Source organism: Bison bison, unplaced genomic scaffold, assembly GCF_000754665.1.
Source record: "Bison bison bison isolate TAMUID 2011002044 unplaced genomic scaffold, Bison_UMD1.0 scf7180017864473, whole genome shotgun sequence".
In the NCBI taxonomy this organism is placed as follows: Eukaryota; Metazoa; Chordata; class Mammalia; order Artiodactyla; family Bovidae; genus Bison; species Bison bison.
The window spans coordinates 21,210,134-21,229,181 of record NW_011495034.1 but is presented as its reverse complement, the minus strand read 5'-3'; the positions used below and the strand labels follow the sequence as shown (position 1 = coordinate 21,229,181).

At 39.9% G+C, this 19,048-nt stretch overlaps 2 protein-coding genes across 2 annotated transcripts in view; one reads left to right on the top strand and one right to left on the bottom strand.

Moving 5' to 3' along the window:
- Positions 1-10,727, bottom strand: part of RPGRIP1L (RPGRIP1-like) — a 98,383-nt gene extending 87,656 nt beyond the window's left edge. The window contains exons 1-4 of the mRNA XM_010861936.1: positions 10,639-10,727; positions 6,986-7,077; positions 5,284-5,428; positions 1,858-2,156 (exon numbers count right to left, since the gene is read on the bottom strand). Coding sequence (XP_010860238.1) covers positions 1,858-2,156; positions 5,284-5,428; positions 6,986-7,070 — 529 coding nt within the window. The 5' untranslated portion in view covers positions 7,071-7,077; positions 10,639-10,727. The remainder of the gene's footprint in view (positions 1-1,857; positions 2,157-5,283; positions 5,429-6,985; positions 7,078-10,638) is intronic.
- A 124-nt stretch (positions 10,728-10,851) lies between these two features.
- FTO (fat mass and obesity associated) overlaps positions 10,852-19,048 on the top strand; it is a 425,927-nt gene continuing 417,730 nt past the window's right edge. Inside the window, exon 1 of the mRNA XM_010861935.1 lies at positions 10,852-11,062. Within this exon, the coding sequence (XP_010860237.1) occupies positions 11,018-11,062 (45 nt within the window). The 5' untranslated portion in view covers positions 10,852-11,017. The remainder of the gene's footprint in view (positions 11,063-19,048) is intronic.

Sequence of the window (19,048 nt, the reverse complement as noted above, 5' to 3'; positions counted from 1 at the left end):
CATAAGTAAAAATGTTTCCTCTATTTTGATTTATTTTACCTTAATAAGAAAATCCATATTTCAACAAAGGTAAGTTGAGATCATTAATAAGATTCCAAATAAAACATTTTGTTGCTGAACTTAAATATAATTTTGCTTATAAAAATAATTATATGTAATTTTTATAAACCTAATCCCATTGTTAAAAATAATGAGACATTCTTTTAATTATAAAAGTTACTTCACACTTATACAATAATTAAATGATTAGCTTTTGGTAAATAAAGTGAATACAAAGAAAATTTAGTCTATATGAGTAACATCTTCAAGTCTCTTCTGTTCTGTGGCTCTTCTATAAGGAGAAACTTCTATCAAACAATTTAGACAGAAATTCATAGCACTAATACCTTGTCATACTAACCTAATATTTGGGCATTGTCTTTATTTAGCATAAATAGACCATAGGGATCATCTTTCCCAAGTCACAGGTGACAAAACTAAGGTTCAGACAGGATAAATGACTATTTAAAGGTAAAATAAATCATGGTATACCTACCATCTCCTGAACTTTCTTCTAATCTGGTGTTATCACTCCATTTTACAGATGGGGAAAATGAGGCTCTGGGAAGTCAAGTGCTCTCAAGATGTAAAAAGTTAATTAGCAGCCAAATGTATTTTTGATTTATAATTCATTATGATTACTTTGATTATATTCAAAGCCTATTGCCAATCTCACATAGCTCTGAGTAGCCAAGCCCTTTCATCCTGCAGCTGCCTCCTGCCTGCATGGAGGCCTTATTGACTTCAAAGGAACCCTGTCTAGGGAACAGATAGTGTTAACATTTTGGCTTGCAGAAAAAAAATAGAACAAATTTTTCTCTTTTTCTGTTCAGATGGTGTTTTTTATTCCCTTGATGAACTGAAATGAAAGTTTTACATGATTTTTTATTTCCCTAAAAATGTTTGGTCTTTATGTGAAGCATATTCCAAACGAAGATGAATTAGAACTAAAATTCTATTTCCTTCCCTGGTGGTTGTAATGAAAAAAAAATTTAAATAGTTATTGATTTTTTGCTTCATTAAAAATAAAGTCTGTGGGTGGAGAGAGCAAGTTTTATTAGAAATACGTAGGTTCTGTGTATAGTACTGAGTCTTCTATATGCAAATAAATTGCTTTGTAAGCTGGGTAGGTTTTAGGTGATCCATTTTCAACATAAGGAAAGTGATTGACCAGTGATGATTTCTTGGAGCGGGAAGAGACTTCTATGGTCACTTGTTTACATCCTTTTATTCTACATGTAAAGAAAACTCAAGTTCAGAATCACTAGAAAACTTGTCCAAGGTCACCGAGAACCCAACTTTTTAAACCCCGAGTTATGTGCACATTTCATGGTCAAGCTGTCTCCCATGATGGGAAGATTTAAACAGTTCTGTAAAATTTATGGAAGGCCTTTGGACAAAGAACTTAAGTGTGATCATTCAGAACAATAGTGTGACCATATAAGCAAGCTAGTGGTTTCTCCATTTGCTTGAGTCAATGCGATTTTCATCACTGCCTATAAAAACCAACTAAAACTAAACTAAACCTGTATTTTATGTAATTTCATATATGCTTCTTTTACCTGTTAGGACGAATACTTATGTTCAATGTTTTACTAGACAAATTTGAGCATGATCTAGTGATTCTTATATAAAATGACCTTCATGTTAATGTGATTTTATCAAAGTGTCAAAAAAACGTTTTTTTTTTCCTTTTAAAAGATGCTTAAAAACATAAATAATGTAGAAATAAAACTCTGTGTGTGTGTGTATGTATGTATGTGAGTGTAAAACAACCTATTAATTTAAATTTAGTGTTTAATGTAAGCTTTAGTTTACCTTTCCTGGGGCATTCCTGTAAGCCTGCGTTTTCATTCACTCTTCTACGCCCGGTGTTAACACGAGATTGCACATAACTGTACGGAGTGTGCCTGTGACCCTGGATCTGAAGTTGCTGCTTGGTTGAAATCAGTCTGCTTTTGAGGACTTCATTTTGTCTTTCAAGCTCATGAACTTTCTCTTGTAGCCGCTCAATCATTTCTTCCATTTCCACATCTCTTCCCAACCGCTTGGGGCCGCCACCAACCTGTTCATATCTTTTCTTGTCATTAACTAGCCGTATTAACTTGGTGGCCATTCTAGGGAAATAATAAAAAGATGAAAAGGAATGTGAGAAGTCAGCATAAAATGCATTCTGTTGAAAGGAACATAATCACTGTGAAGACTTCAGTGCAGAACCTGAATAATAAATTTCAGGTTTTGATGTAACTATTACTGCCTGTGAAGAATCCTTTGATGATAATTGAAACCACTGGGCAACAATCTGCTTTATAGCACTGACAAATAACAGTTTCCTAAGGCTTATCATTTAAGGTTAGTAAAGAGAGGACACATATTTACTCCATATGTTCCTCAAATGCAATTTTTAACGCATGACCTTATGTAGGAATGCTGTATGCACTTAAATGTAGCTACAGATTGTGGATGTGGTGGGTTATATCTGCAAGCCACAGTAAGTTAAAACTTTTCAAAAGTTTATTAAGACTATGCAGCATTTAGGTGATATATTGTTTTCAGTTTCTCTGGGATTAAGATATATTACAAATATAAAACTGTTAGAATGCATAGATACATATTAAAAGCCCAATGAAAAATTAAAAAGAAACCCAAATGCACCATTAAATGTTGCTCAGTGCTCCAGCAACATGCCTGTTTAATGGTAGAAAATAATTAGACACAAAAAAAGTTTTATTTCAATGTTGCTTTTAAATTTAGACATACACTGTGCTTTTGACATCTCAGGAGTTTATACCTTGGATTCTTTTAAGTTTTGATAAAAACTGGTTAGACAGAACAAAAGACAGAAAGGGCACATGGGGGTGATGTAATATACACGTACGGAAAACATGCCTGACAGTGAATGGAAAAATCTTGGCAGTACAAGAAAGAAAAGGTGGCTTTGATGAGAGACACAAGTTCAAGACTTTACAAAATTGGTCGCACATCTTCAATAGCTGATTCTAGTTTATAGTGAATCTATTTTTATAAAGACCCAGACAGGAGATTGAAAATAAAAACACACTTCATTTTTCTTTAAACGGAGTTTTGCTTTATTTTAGCCTGGTTATGGACAGAAGCTTTTACTTAAGAGAACAAAAGTGAAATAAAAAAAAACCCTTAATAGCTTTGGGATGTCATAGTACAACCTTTTGTTGCCCTGAGCGGAGTGCTCTGTAAAAGCGGTAGTAATACATGTCTATCTACACTTCTGGCTACTCGGCCTACAGCATGTGGCATGGCGGGGAGAGCTATGCATAACATAATCAGTTAAGATTGTTTTCTCTTTCCCTTGAGGCACATCCATTAAACATGCTTTATAAGGGATATAGGATAATAAAAACCAAGATCCAAGAGTACCACAAACACCCTAGTAAAATAATCAATGGATTAGTTCCTTTTCCACCTAATCCTGAGAAGGATATATCATTGGGAAGTTTGGGCAGGTATTGCAACCCAACAGAGCCATGCATGCTACCCAGCCCTCTCGGACCCTCAGCCCCACCAAATGCAGCTGCCACAGAGAGATGGTGGCCACTAAAATGAGATGCCAATCTAAATACCCAAATCTTCTGTTACACAGAGACTTTCACACAGAGATAGAGATTACGTTCAAAAGAAAGACATAGCTTTAATGTGGAAAAGCAGTCAATATCTAGAGAAAAGTAAACAACTCGTTTTTAAGGGAAGAGGAGTACACCCATAGAGAGGCTTACAATTCCTCCAAAGATATTGAAGGAAGCTTTGCCAAGAAAGATGATTGCCTCTCTTTGTCCAGTGATAGCAACAATATTCATTTGATTATTTTCTATTAATGAAATAAGTGACCAGGTAAAGTCTGAGTACTTCTTTAGAAAGGTAGTTTATCAAATCTACATTTATTCTAAAGTAAGTGAATCTAATTATATCTTACGGATAAAGTTCTATCCGTGTATCTACGTAGTGTCAGTGGTGTGAAATCGAGAAGGAAATTAGAGCTTTGGGTTATAGTGGTCAATGGATCACTATTCTCAGGGCTGAGTAAAATAAAATCCCTGGGGGTTAAATGGCTTGAACATGCCACAGGAGAGTGGCAGAGAGATAAAAGAACAGATGCATACAACTTGACTCCTAGCACAGTGCGTTTTCCATTAAACTATGTAGCTCATTATTAAGTTGTTTTCTACTTTCTAGCTAGGACAAATTACTAATGAGGTCAAGGTTGTGAATTTAATTCTTTTACTGACCAATTAGGTTTACAAAGAAAAAAACTGTTAAGCAGTCACAGACTAAATGCCTCATTTAGACAGGGTGATGGCTGTTACTGATCAGGAAAACAGTCAGGCAAGTGAGTCACATGTCTTGCAAAAAGACATCATCATGACTCAAAAACCAACTCAAAGTAAAAGCTCTGCACAAAGCAGGTCAGTGGGTCATTAAAACAAAGTCCACAGAGTAGAAACTGACTAGAAGTCATTCCTTTAGAGGCTAAGTTCCAAGCAGAAAAAAATAATCTCTATCTTCCTTCTTCGATCACTGTCTCACCTTTGCATTGTATCTAGAACATGAATACAGATCTGTCCATGCTCACACATGAGAATGAACTTTAAGTCACACATTCAGAAAACAGTCGAGTGTTCCTGAACAAGAAAGAATGAAAGATATCTATTCTTAAGAAATAATTCCTGCAGAAATTGTGCACACAAAAGTGAGTTTCTTCAGAAACAGTAGACTCTTTGAAATAAATATAGATTCTAGATTAATCCAAGCGAAGTAAAATATGTTCCAGATAGTGATGTTTTTACTTAGTAAACCCCAAATCTTAAAGTTAGAACATGCATTCTAACAAGTTAGAATAGCTAATTACTTTTTTAAACTTTCATTTCAAATCAGGACCTCTAGAGAACAGATATTTTGGCCATTTGCTTATTAAACTATAAATATTAAAACAAAAGTTACTTAGAGATATGATACACTCACGGCACTCATAGCTATTAGCTCTTTCTTTCAAATGGCAATTTCAGACATAATAAAAACTCCTAATCTTTTTGTTTTATTATACTAGTTTGTAAGATTTTCCATTTTTAAAATTGTATTTATTTACAACCTGCCTTGCTCCAAAAAAAGATTCAAGGTGGGGTTTTCAATTAAGTTTATAGAAAAGCATATCCTCCAAACTTTACAGAGTCAGGAAAAAAAAAAAAAAAGCTAAAAGCTTTTTATCATAACCTTTTAATTTTATCCTCTTGCTTGCGGGCATGCTGTTTAAGTAAAATGTTCTCATCATGCAAACGCAAAAATCTGTCTTCCAGTTCCTCACGACTGATACGTGACACTGCCTGGCGAGACTTCATTGTCCGTGTTGTTGAAGTTTCTGCAAAAATGCCAAGGTAATTAATAGTAGGATTACTTAAAAGAGCCTCTAAAAACAATAACTGTTGATAGTAACATAATCTCTGATGCTTTAGAAAATGTTATAGCATTGTTCATGTCACTGATTGGACCTAAGAACAAAAATCTTTGCTATTAATACTTTGTATGCAATATTAAGGATATGAGTAACAATAGTTTCCATTCAAAAATGTATTCCAATAACTGTCTTTAAGAACATAAGATGGAACTCTGATTCAATAAAGACTTTTCAATTTGTATGCTGAATGTTGAAAAAAACTAAACTAAAAGGGTATCTGGAAGTATTTTTTTTTTGCAAAGGTAAGAGTTATAACAAAAACAATATGATTATGATATTTTTCTGAGCTATGGGTGTTGGGTTATAGAAAATAAACTATAAAATCTGCAAGACCGAACAAACAAAAACCTTTGCAAATCATTTATAAGCTATCACACTTTTTAAAAGAACTTTTACACCTTTTAGCAGGTGTGTATGATATTTCTTTTACATATGCTTAAATTTGATATTTTCCTGTGAAGCTGGTCAATTTTCAACAGTCCTCCACAAGAAACAAAGAACAAATGGACAAAGATTAAAGCCCTATAAGGAGGTTACTGAGGGCAAGGATTGAACTTAGGGTATCAAATACTAAAAAATAGCCTTGCACATTTAAAATTTCTTTGTATTTGAATCCCCGACATTCCATTAAAGATCTAAAGCAATGCTGATACAGTCTATTTACTCTTAACAATAAAAGCTGTATAGTCAAATTTATTTTTTTCAATGAATAATGTTTTGACCACCTTTCTTTAGTACTTGAAGGTGGCTACCGGTAACACTTTGATTAACAAGCTTGTAGAGAAGACGTAGTGGAATATATTTGACATCATCGGCTTCTCGGTGACAAATGCTGTGGCATGACAGCATGGCTGACATTCTGTACACACAAACAGGAACACAGACCTACACTCTAAATTGTTCCTTAAAGCAGTACTTTTCTTTTTCAATTTGAAAGTGCTTTTTAGCTCCATAGCAACCACTAAAGTGATAAAAGGACAAAGAAAACCTTTAATGTGTATTAATTTGATAAAACAAAGTCAATATCGCATTGATAAACAAACCATTTTGAGATACTCTACTTGAAAGGCAAAATTTTTTAAATATGGCATTTCCTCCCATATAAAACTTCAGCATAAAGAAACATTTTAATGGTGAATGTGATTTAAACCAGGCAATTCAGTTTGGAGGCTTGGTACTCTCTGTGTAGTTCCACTGATGTGTGGAATTTTAAGAAGATGATTTATAACAATTCTTTATCAGAACAGAGGGGGATTTTACATTTTCTATGAGCTGTTGATAATTGATGCTTGCAGTAAAATACCATATGTTGTTCTAAATTCTCCATCTTCTTGTTTAGTCCAATCAAGAGCTATATAGTTCCTTTCAATGGCTTTGTTTGTATGAATATCAGAAATACTTTAAAAGTAAAGAAGTTACTGATCAAAGTTCATAAATGTAATATGTAACAGCTGGCCATACCTTGCAACCCTCCCATGCCAAAGAGATTTAGACCTATATCTTTCACAGGCAGGTCTCCTGCAGTCTCATCAGTGGGACCAGACATTGCCTATCTGTGGAGAAGAGAAAATTCAAATAAAATCTTTCCAAGTTGTAACATTAACTATGCAATGGAATGAACCAAATAAAATGAATAAGGCACTAGAACTTTAATGGACATCTTATTGCCCACATGTGCTGCTTGAAGAAGATGAAAGCTTCTATTTTAAAAGTAATACTACATTCAATCATGGAGCCAGTGTTCCTTTCAACAGTATATTTCCTATAGTTTGCTGAGGAAATGAGGTAAGATTATCATTCTTCCTTCTCTCTTCTTCTTCTTCCTCTGTTTGCAAAAAAAAAACCCAGAAAACAAATCCTTCCCCAAATTTAAGAAAGACCTCCTGTCCATCCTCCATCCCTTTCTCTGCTCCCCAAAAGAAAGCAGGTATCAAAATACTTCAGTCAGGAACTTGATTCAAATGGTTGTTCTATTACTTACTGGCTGGTCAAGTCACTAATCATGTGCAGAAAACAACACCTGTTGTTAAAAGTGGAGAAAACAACACCTGTTCTCACAGAGTTATTTTAAAGGTACATGAGATAGTAAATTAAAGGCATTTAACACATTTGCCGGGGATGTTAACGTCACTTGAATACTAATCTTCAGCTTGATGCACAAGGGAGTTGGTAGTTTTCTGTGAAAGAGGTTTCATAAATTCACCAGCTGGATTTGTTTTTGTTGTGTCTTTTGTTGCCATGAAGCCTAGGTCCCAGGGCTTCCTACCTCCATGTACATGCTGTCCAGCTAATTCTGGCATTTTTACAGTTTCTGTTCTTTACAGAGATGCACCATAGTAACTTAGTTTCATATGTGGATGTGGGTGGTTCATGCAACATTTAGTAATGCAAAGAACCAGTGAAGATGGCCTAAGGCAGAGGTTCCCAATCTCTAGCACACCGGTCCTAGAATACAGTCTGAGAGAATAAACCAATGCCTCATTCACCTCTGTATTCTCAAACGCTGGGACAGAGCTAGGCACATAGCTGGCGTTCATTAAATAGTTGGCAAGTGAATGAATGGAGTCCTTGGGGCTTCAGGGTCTGGAGCCAGAGGTGGTTTCCAAAATCTTGTACGCATTATGTGTATATGCATTATCTTTTAGAGAGAGGGTTAATAACTTTTATTATAACTCATCAACGTTGCAGACCACTGAGTTTTTACTGTGACGTAAACAACTAACAGACATATGCCTGGGATATCATCTACTTCTTTTGGAAACACTCCTACAGGAGAGGACAATTTAGGAACCAAATTATCAAGAAGTTTAAACACAGGACAACTGTGAAAATGATAACTTTTCCACAGTAGAATTATGGTGGATTTTATAATAATAACAATAATGAAGGTGATGGTGTTAACATTAATTGAATGCTTAGTAAGATGTGCCAGGCACTCTTGAGGTTGTTACTAAAGTGTGTCCTACTTTACAAATGAAGAAACCAAGACAACAGCTTAGGGAAGCTGCCCAAGGTCACACATCTATGAAGTATCTGTTTGGCACTATTTTTGATGGTCAAAACTGGGAAGCAGGCAGGTGGTGTTACTGGCATCTAGAGGTCAGAGATGATGCTAAATATCCCAGAGGTCTCCAGTCTTTTTTGGCACCAGGGATCAGTTTCATGGAAAACAATTTTTCCACGGACCAGGGTGGGAAGGACAGCTTCAGGATGATTCAAATGTGTTACATTTACTCTTTATATTTCTGTTATTATTGCATCAGATCCACCTCAGATCATCAGGCACTGGATCCTACTATAGTGTACAGGAACCACAAAAAAGAATTATCTGGCCCCCAATGTTAATAACGCCAAGGTTGAGAAATAATGCATGATGTTGCAATGCCTCCCCAACAGTTTCATACAATCATTCCTGGTTCACTATGTGCCACTCACTGTTCTCTGCTGCTGCTGCTAAGTCGCTTCAGTCGTGTCCGACCCTGTGCGACCCCAGAGACGGCAGCCCGCCAGGCTCCCCCGGCCCTGGGATTCTCCAGGCAACAACACTGGAGTGGGTTGCCATTTCCTTCTCCAATGCATGAAAGTGAAAAGGGAAAGTGAAGTTGCTCAGTCGTATCCGACTCTTTGCAACCCCATGGACTGCAGCCTACCAGGCTCCTCCGTCCATGGCATTTCCTAGGCAAGAGTACTGGAGTGGGGTGCCATTGCCTTCTCCGCACTGTTCTCTAGATTCTTCAAATCCATGGTACCCTTGCCTTGCTCAAGGTCTTTGCACTAGCTGGCTCCTCATTCTTTGGGGCTCAGCTCAATCATTTTTTTCCCAGAAGCCTTCCCTTAGCATCCAATGCTACCATTCTCTTCCTCCCAACTTCAGCACTGTTTATTTCTTTTACAGCCATCATCCCCATTTGAGATTATCACGTGTGCAAAGCAAGTCGCTTCAGTCATGTCCAACTCTGTGCAACCCTATGGACTGCAGCCTGCCAGGCTCCTCTGTCCATGGGATTCTCCAGGCAAGAATACTGGAGTGGGTTGCTGTGCCCTCCTCCAGGGGATCTTCTGGGCCCAGGGATCGAACCTGCATCTCTTATACCTACTTGCATTGGCAGGGGGGTTCTTTACCACTAGCGCCACCTGGGAAGCCCGAGATGATCATATTTACTGCTATTTACTATCTTCATTGGTCTTCCCTGGTGGCTCAGACGGTAAAGAGTCTGCTTGCAATGCGGGAGACCAGGGTTTGATCCCTGGGTCAGGAAGATCCCCTGGAGAAAGAAAGAGCAACCCACTCCGGTTTTCTTGCCTGGAAAATTCCATGGATGGAGGAGCCAGGCGGGCTACAGTCCATGGGGTCGCAACGAGTCGGACACGACAGAGCGACTAGCACTTGCACGTACTTGCACTATCTTCATTACTACTTCTTCTATACTAATAAAGTAGAAGCATCTTGAGACCCGCATCGGTCCTGTTCCTAGCTGGTAGAGAATAGTGCCTCAGGGCACAGGGTGGACGCCAGTATTCATGTTTATGGAATGAATAAATGAATACTTGGTACTGAGGCTAAAGAGTAAACAAAGTCTCTACGGTCACGGAGTTCATAGTCTATAGGGTACTCACGATAAACAAATAATTGTAAATAATTAAGCAAATAAGTCACTTGGGAGGCTTAGGAGTTTCTCAATCAACTTGTTGTTCAGTCGCTAAGTCGTGTCGGACTCTTCGCGATCCCATGGACTGCAGCTCTCCATGCTACTCTGTCCTCCACTATTTCCCCGAGTTTGCTCAAATTCGTATCTACTGAGGCAATGAGCGAACTACTTGCAGGTGATCTTTTGCCTGAAGAAGGACCTGGATAAGCACTGTACTTAGCCTCACCCCTCAACAACTAAGGTTCAGGGCTGGGATAGAAAATTTCAAACAGATGCTGGGAGTCGGGATAATGGGCGGGCTGTGATTCAGGCCTGAGTAGGTGAGGTGTCTCGTGCTGGGCTGCTCTTCACGTGAGCAGAACGCCAAGGCCTTCTCCAGGAGGTAGAGCAGACCCCACGACCCCGGCCCGTGCTAGAGGTAGAGGGTCGGCTACCTGCACCCCTCTACTCCCCGGGTGTACTCACCGCCACTCTCCCAGCCGCTAGCTACCGTTGCTATAGCGCCGACGGCTTGTGAGGCAGCCGGCCGAGAGGAGCACGGGAAAAACATGGCAGGCACCGTTGCCTTCTGGGAATTGTAGTTCTTTTCGGGCCCTCGCCAGCCCGCTTGCTGAGCAGCAGACTACGCTTGCCCAGCTGTCGGACCTGGGAAATTCTCTAGCTTCCAACCCCGAGGCACATTCCGGCCTTACCGCGGTGCACCCTGGGAGTGGTAGTTCTCTCCTTTCCGAGGGAGAATGGCGCCAGGCGGGAGCTGGACGCCAAGAGAACTACATGGAGGAGGCGGGGTCCAGGGCTAGGAATCTACGCGGTTAGTAGTGGCGAAGGCGGCTATAACGGCAGCATGAAGCGGACCCCGACGGCCGAGGAACGAGAGCGCGAAGCTAAGGTACTTCGGGCTCACCCGAGTCTGGGATCTTTCGTGCACTTGTAGCTGGGGTCTGGGAACCGGAAGGGCTTGGTTGGATGGCAAGCGGACCCACGGTCTTAAGCGAAGGGGTTTCAAGGCCTTGTCAGCAAGGGAGCCAGAGACTTTGGGGGCTTTGAATACGTGCTGCTCGGGATGCAGGCCTAGTCCTAGAGGACCGACTCACATGAGAATTAAGACACCCATTTCCTTGTCCTGCTTCTGCACTTCATTCCTTGGTTAAGTTTGTAGTTACCCTTGTGCCTCAGTTTACCGGACTCTTACACGCTTGTGATCATATCAGTTGTGCTTTCCTCTTCGGTAATGTTTTCTGTGGATTGAGGTCGGGTTAGGTGAGAAAATCTGTGCGATCAGATGTATGTATTTGAAACAGTTGTCTGTGTTCTGTGTCTTCCGCACAGCGGATGTAGAGTTTTAACTACAATACCGTTTTCTACTTTGGGGGGTTCACGCTGTAGCAGTTGTTCCAAGGGATGACAATAATAATTGTTATGGAATTTTCTTTTTTTAGTATTTATTACGCATCAGACTCTGCGGTTCCATAATATTTATATTATTTCGTATTCTTATCACAGCAGATCGCAAGATAGCTATTATACAGATGGAATATCAAGAGTCCTGTTTTACAAATGAAGACTTGAGGCTCAGAAGAATTGAGTGTTTCTCTCATTCCCCAAATCAAGTCCTATCAATTTGTCTAAAAATATTGGTAATCTCTTCACTTTTTTCCATCTTCACCACCTGGGACCGGGCTACCATTACCTCCTCAATGGACTGTTCCAGTGATCTCCTTATTGGTCTATATTCACTTCTGCATCCAATCACTCCTTGGTCCCCTTTTGTCCCCCCTTCCACAAAAGACACTTCTTCACACTGTAGTGTGTGAGCTTTTCAAAATGCAAATGCAATCATGGCCCTTTCCTTCTTACCTCCTCTGTCAACCAACTGTTTAAAAATCTTTCATGGGATTCCTTGGTGGTCCAGTGGGGCTCCTGAAATGACTTGAGTTTGATCCCCAGTGGGGAAACTAAGATCCTGCAAGCTGGGTGGTGTGGCCAAAAAAAAAAACCAAAAAACTTTCATGGCTTTCTGATGCTCTTAGGATAAAAAGGAAACTTCACATGACCTACAGTGTTTTCCACAGTGTAAACTCTACTTGCATCATCCACAGCCTCAATGGATGTGACCCCTCTCTGCTCCCTGCCCATCAACCACATTGGCCTTCTCAGAAGTCCCTATTTCCCCTGCTTTATATGGTTACAGGTTTTTTTTTTTTTTTGGTTGTTGTTGTTGTTCAGTCACTAAGTCATGCCTGACTCTGTGATCCTGTGGACTGTAGCACTCCAGACTTCCCTGTCCTTCACCATCTCCTGGAGTTTGCTCAAATTCATGTCCATTGAATCAATGATGCTATCCAGCCATCTTGTCCTCTGTCTTCCATCCCTTCTCCTCCTGCCTTCAGTCTTTCCCACCATCAGGGTCTTTTCCAATGAGTTGGCTGTTTGCATCAGGTGGCCAAAGTATTGGAGGTTAAGGTTCAGTATCAGTCCTTCCCATGAATATTCAGGGCCTTTATACATGCTGTTTGTTGGTCACTCTGTATTAGGCAATTATTGGAAGTCAGAGCCATTGGTAAATGAACCAGATGCTGTTTATGCTGTCAGAATTTGGAGTCCTCAAGTGAACTCACTTTACTTTGTCTTAGGGCAGTACCTCTATGGATTGAAGATATAAAATATACTGTATTATAATCTGAGTTAGAACTTCCCTGGTGGCTCAGATGGTAAAGCGTCTGCCTACAATGTGGGAGACCCAGGTTCAGTCCCTGGGTTGGGAAGATCCTCTGGAGAAGGAAATGGCAACCCACTCCAGTACTCTTGCCTGGATAATCCCACGGACAGAGGAGCGTGATAGGCTACAGTCCATGGGGTCGCAAAGAGTCGGACACGACTGAGTGACTTCCATATATATATATATATATATATACACTCTGTAACCTGAGTTAGGGCTTTGCTGGTGGCTCAGTGGTAAAGAATCTGCCTGCAATGCAGGAGATGTGGGTTTGATTCCTGGGTTGGGACGATCCCTTGGAGAAGGAAATGGCAACCCACTCCAGTGTTCTTGCCTGGGAAGTCCCATGGACATAGGAGCCCGTGGGTTGCAGCCCATGGGGTTACAAAGAGTCAGACAGGACTGAGTGACTAAACCACCACCACCACTGTGACCTGAGTTATAGCAAAGTTTCTTTAGAGTCCTGAAGTTTTCATGCTTGAACCTGTATGTGATAAGGCAGTATATAAAGATGAGTTGTTGTTCAGTCGCTAAGTTGTGTTTGACTCCTTGTGACCCCATGGACTAGCCTACCACGCTCCTCTGTCCGTGGAATTTCCCAGGTAAGAATACTGGAATGGGCTGTCATTTCCTTCTCCAGGGGATCTTCCCGACCCAGGGATGGAACCAGTGTCTCCTGCATTGGCTGGCAGATTCTTACCACTGAGCCACCAGGGAAGCCTGTACAGATAAGTGCAAAGGAGAAAGATCCTTCTGCGTTCATCTACAATAGTTCAAAGGAACAAATGTCACACAATGGTATTGGGCATGATGTCTTTCTTACCTTTTGGGTTTACACTGAAAGTTACTCATTTCTTTTGTAAAGACTTATTTAGCACCTATTATTTGCCTGACAGGCTTCCCAGGTAGCTAAGCTGGTAAGGAATCCCCTTGGAATGCAGGAGACCCTGGTTGGATTCTTGGGTTGGGAAGTTTCCCTGGAGAAGGGATAGTCCACCTCCCCCAGTATTCTTGGGCTTCCCTGGTGACTAAAGAATCCACCTGCAATGCAGGAGACCTGGGTTTGATCCCTGGGTTGGGAAGATCCCCTGGAGGAGGGCATGGCGACCCATTCCCGTATTCTTGCCTGGAGAATCCTCATGGACAAAGGAACCTGGCGGCTATAGTCCATAGCATCCCAAAGAGTTGGACATGAGTGAGCGACTAAGCACAGCACAACACATTCGCCAGACCCTGGGATTCTGATTTTGGCTAAGATAGAATCCTTGTTCAAAGGAGCTTTTACTCTTTTAAAACTCTTAACAGTTGCCTCTAAGATAGCTTAGTGTTGTTGACATCTGATGGATGTTGAAACCAAGGCTTGCAGGAGTTAGAACTTGCCCAAGGTCACCTGGTTCCTCTGTGACACTAGGGCCCAAAGCAAGGTCTTCTCATTCCAAAGCTTTTTTCCATTTTCTGCTCGTAAAACATGTTGAAATGATAGAGCAAGTTGTCTGCCTGTTTACTTTAAAAAATTTCTTTGATCTTTATTTAAAAGTTAATTTGAGAAATATTACTGGTTAGAGCAAAGTATAGGAAAGCAAGTTTTAAATCTTAAATAGAAAATGTTCATTTAATCATAAATTATTTTCTCTTTTTCTAATCCACTTTATTGAGGTGTACTTTCCGTACCATAAATAGCACCCATTTATAGTGCACAATTTGGTGAGTTTTGACAGATGTTTACACCTGTGAAACCACCACCACAGTTGATACGGAGAACATTTCGATCCCTTCCAATGATTTCCTCTTGCTGATTTGCAGTCAGTCTCTTCCCCCGCCTTGGCTTCCAAGCAACCACTAGTAAGTTTTCTATCACTGTAGATGAAGTCTGTGTTTTCTAGAATTTCATATAGATGGACATATACTCTGTGTATTATTGAGTCTGTCTGCTTTTAATCAGCATGGTTTTTAAGATTTATTCATGTTGTTGCCTGTATCTCTACAGTCACTAAGTCGTGTCCAACTCTTTGTGACCCTGCTGTCCATGGGATTCTCCAGGCAAGAAAGCTGGAGTGAGTTGCCATTTCCTTCTCTAGGGGATCTTCCTGACCCAGGGATTGAACCTGTGTCTCCTGCTTGGCAGGTGGGTTCTTTACCCCCGAGCCACCAGGGAAGGCCTGGATCAATAGCTTGTTCCATTGTATTGCTGACTGTGTACCGTGTGGCTCTGGCGCATTTGTTTATTCATTCGTGTGTTGCTGAACATTTGGATTGTTTCTGAGACCATTATGAAGGAAGTGGCTCCGGCCATTCATGTGTAAGTCTGCGTTTTCATTTCTTTTGGATGAACACCAGGAGTCCACTTGGTGAGCCCTATGGTAGTTCTGTGTTTAATCTTATAAAAAACAGCTCAACAATTTTCCAAAGTGATTCTCCCGTTTGTATTAGTTTCTCAGGACTGCTGGCACAAGTTACCACAATGTCCGTTTTTTAAAAAAAATGGTTCCTTTTTTTTTTCTACAAGGACCACTTTTAAAGTCTTTATTGTATTTGCTACAATACTGCTTCTATTTTATGTTTCTTGGTTTTTTTCTTTTTTTTGCCACAGGGCATAGGGGATTTTAGCTCCCCAACCAGGGATCGAACCCACACCTTCTACACTGGAAGGCAAAGTCTTAACCACTAGAACTTCAGGGAAATTCCAGCCTTGCTGTCTTAACACAACAAAAATGTATTCTCTCATTGTTCTAGAGATGTGTCTGAAATCAAGGGGTCCATAGTACCCCTGATGGCTCTGCTCTAGGGGAGAATCCCTCCTTGAGTCTTTTAGCTTCTGGCGACTCTGGGCATTCCTTGGCTTGGGCTGTGTAACTCCAGTCTCTGCTCGAGTCTTCCCCGTGACTGCCTTCTTTGTGTTTTTCTGACGCATTTCTCTGCGTCTTTTCTCTTGTAAGCACACCGGTCATTGCAGTGAGGGCCTCCCCTGAATCCAGGATGATCTTAATTTCATGATCCTCAAGGTCCTTAACTTAATTCCATATGCAAATACCCTTTTTCCAAATAAGATCACATTTAAAGGCACCGGTGGTTAAGACTTGGACATATCTTTTTGGGCGTGCTATTCAAACCTGCTGCACCATTTGACATTTCCATCTCAGCTGCATATGAGAGCTGTGGTTACTCCCTGTCTTCACCAATACTTAGTATTGTCTCTTGTTTAAATTTTAGGCCTTTTAGTGGGTGTGTGGTGGTATCTCATTGTGGTTTTAATTTGCATTTTAGTGATGACTAATGAGAATTAGTATCTCTTTGAAAAGCTTTTTCCATCTTGTAACATGTATGAGTACTTTGTTCCTCTTTGTTACTGAATAATGTAGTACTCCAGTGTCTGAAAGGATTACACTTGGTTTAATCCCTTCCCCTGTTGGTGGATATTTGGGTTGTTTCCACTATTTGGCTATTACAAATAATGCTGCTATGAACATCTGTGTTCTACTTTTTATATATACCTATGTTTTCATTTCTCTTAGATAGAGATCTAGGAGTGGAATTGCTAGGTCATATGGTAAATCTGTGTTTAACATTTTAAGAAACTGGCTGTACTGTTTGTTATGGTCTGAATGCTTGTGTTCCCCCCAGATTCTCTTACTGAAATTCTAATCCCCAAGGTGATGGTATTAGGAGGTAGGGCCTTTCGGAGATGATTAGGTGGTTAGGAATGGAATTAGTGTCCCCTCTACAAGAGGCCTGAGAGAGCTCCCTTGCCCCGTCTGCCATGTGAGGATACATGATTAAGTTGGGTGTCTGAAACTGGAAGAGGGCCTTTACCAGAACCAGACCATGCTGGTTCCCAGATTTTGGACTTCCAGCCTTCAGACCATGAACAATAAATTTCTGCTGTAGATAAGTCACCCAGTCTATGGTATTTTGTTACAGCAGCCTAAATGGACTAAGACATGGTGCTTTCCAATGTGGATACATCATTTAATATTCCTGTTTGAAGGTTACAGTTCTTAACATCCTTGTCAACACTCGTCACTGTCTTTATGAAACCGGGTGTGAAGTGGTATCTCAGAGCACTCTTACATTTCCTTTTTCTGATGTCCAGTGATGTGAAACTGCTTCTTGTGTAGGTTGACCAGGTATAAATCTTCTTTGGTGAAGTGGCTGTTCAGATCTTTTGCTCTTTGTTTTTTTTTGGTTGGTTTGTGTTCTTAATAGTAAGTGTTATGAGTTATTTGTATTTTCTAGATATCAGTCCTTTGTTAGAGATATGTATTGTGAGTACTGTCTCTCTTCTTTAGTTTACGTAATGGTCTTTTGAAGAGCAAAATTGTTTAATTTTGATAAAGATCCAATTTATCGATATTTCTTTTTATGATTCTTGCTTTTTGTGTCATATCTATGAAGTCTTTGCCTATCTTAAGGTCACAAAGATTTCTTGTTTGCTTCTTAAACTTTTTACCCCCATCATGGGTAATTGCTTTTGGTTTTCCTTTTCTCTCTGAAATAGATTACATTTTCTTCTTGTGATTGCTTATGTCATAGACTTTTGTATAGTTCACATGTCTGGAGGGTGAATAAAAAGGTTGGAGTAAATAGCTTTTTATGATGGCATCTGTTTAATTTGTGTTAACAGCAGAAGAGGGTTCCAAAGTATATTCATGAATTTTTAAAATCAGTTGTTAAAATAAGGCATGCAGCAGGGTAGTTCAGCTTAGTATTTGAAAAGCTGAGTTAGAATCGTGCTTAGTTGCTCAGTTGTGTCCCACTGTTTGCGATGTCATGGACTGTAGCCCGCTTCTCTGTTCATGGGGTTTTTCAGGCAAGAAAACTAGAATAGGTTGCCCTTTCATGATTAGGTTTGGCCACAGTGCCAGGGACCCAGTAAGTATGGCTTTGATTGAGGGTTGCCCCAAGAACCTTTTGCTGATATAAGGCTGCCCCTGTATTTTTGTGTTGTTGCTGTTTTTTTTCCCCAGATGATATAATTTATTATTTTGAAATGATTTAAAATTTATAGAAGAGCTTCAGGAGTGGAACAAAGAGCCCTCACAGCCTTATCGTCCAGATTTGCTCACATCTTGTTAACATTTGCTTTACAGCTCACTCTCTCTCTTTCCCTATATATAAATACATGAACTATTTTTTTTTTTATGAACCATTACAGAGTAAATTGGTGACATCAATCCTCTTTACCCCTGAATACTTCAGCATGTATTTCCTAAGATGCTTTCTTATATATAAACATAGCTTATTGTCAATTTCAGAAAAGTTAACTGATAAAATACTCTTATTTAGCCCAAAGCCCATATTTAAATTTTGCTAATTGTCCTAATAGTATCTTTTATAGCATTTTTGTTTACCTGGTCCAGGTTTTAATCCAGGGTTATATGTTGCCTTTAATTGTTATGTCTCTGAGGAAAAACAACAGAATGGGAAAGACTAGAGATCTCTTCAAGAAAATTAGAGATACCAAGGGAATGTTTCATGCAAAGATGGGCTCAATAAAGGACAGAAATGGTATGGACCTAACAGAAGCAGTAGACATTAAGAAGAGATGGCAAGAATACATAGAAGAACTGTACAAGAAAGATCTTCATGACCAAGATAATCACGATGGTATGATCACTCACCTAGAGCCAGATGTCCTGGAATGTGAAGTCAAGTGGGCCTTAGAAAGCATCACTATGAACAAAGATAGTGGAGGTGATGGAATTCCTGTTGAGCTATTTCAAATCCTGGAAGATGATGCTGTGAAAGTGCTGCACTCAATATGCCAGCAAATTTGGAAAACTCAGCAGTGGCCACAGGACTGGAAAAGGTCAGTTTTCATTCCAATCCCAAAGAAAGGCAATGCCAAAGAATGCTGAAACTATCGCACAATTGCACTCATCTCACACGCTAGTAAAGTAATGCTCAAAATTCTCCGAGGCTTCAGCAATACGTGAACTATGAACTTCCAGATGTTCAAGCTGGTTTTAGAAAAGGCAGAGGGACCATAGATCAAATTGCCAACATCTGCTGGATCATGGAAAAAGCAAGAGAGTTCCAGAGAAACATCGATTTCTGCTTTATTGACTATGCCAAAGCCTTTGACTGTGTGGATCACAATAAACTGGAAAATTCTGAAAGAGATGGGAATACCAGACTACCTGACCTGCCTCTTGAGAA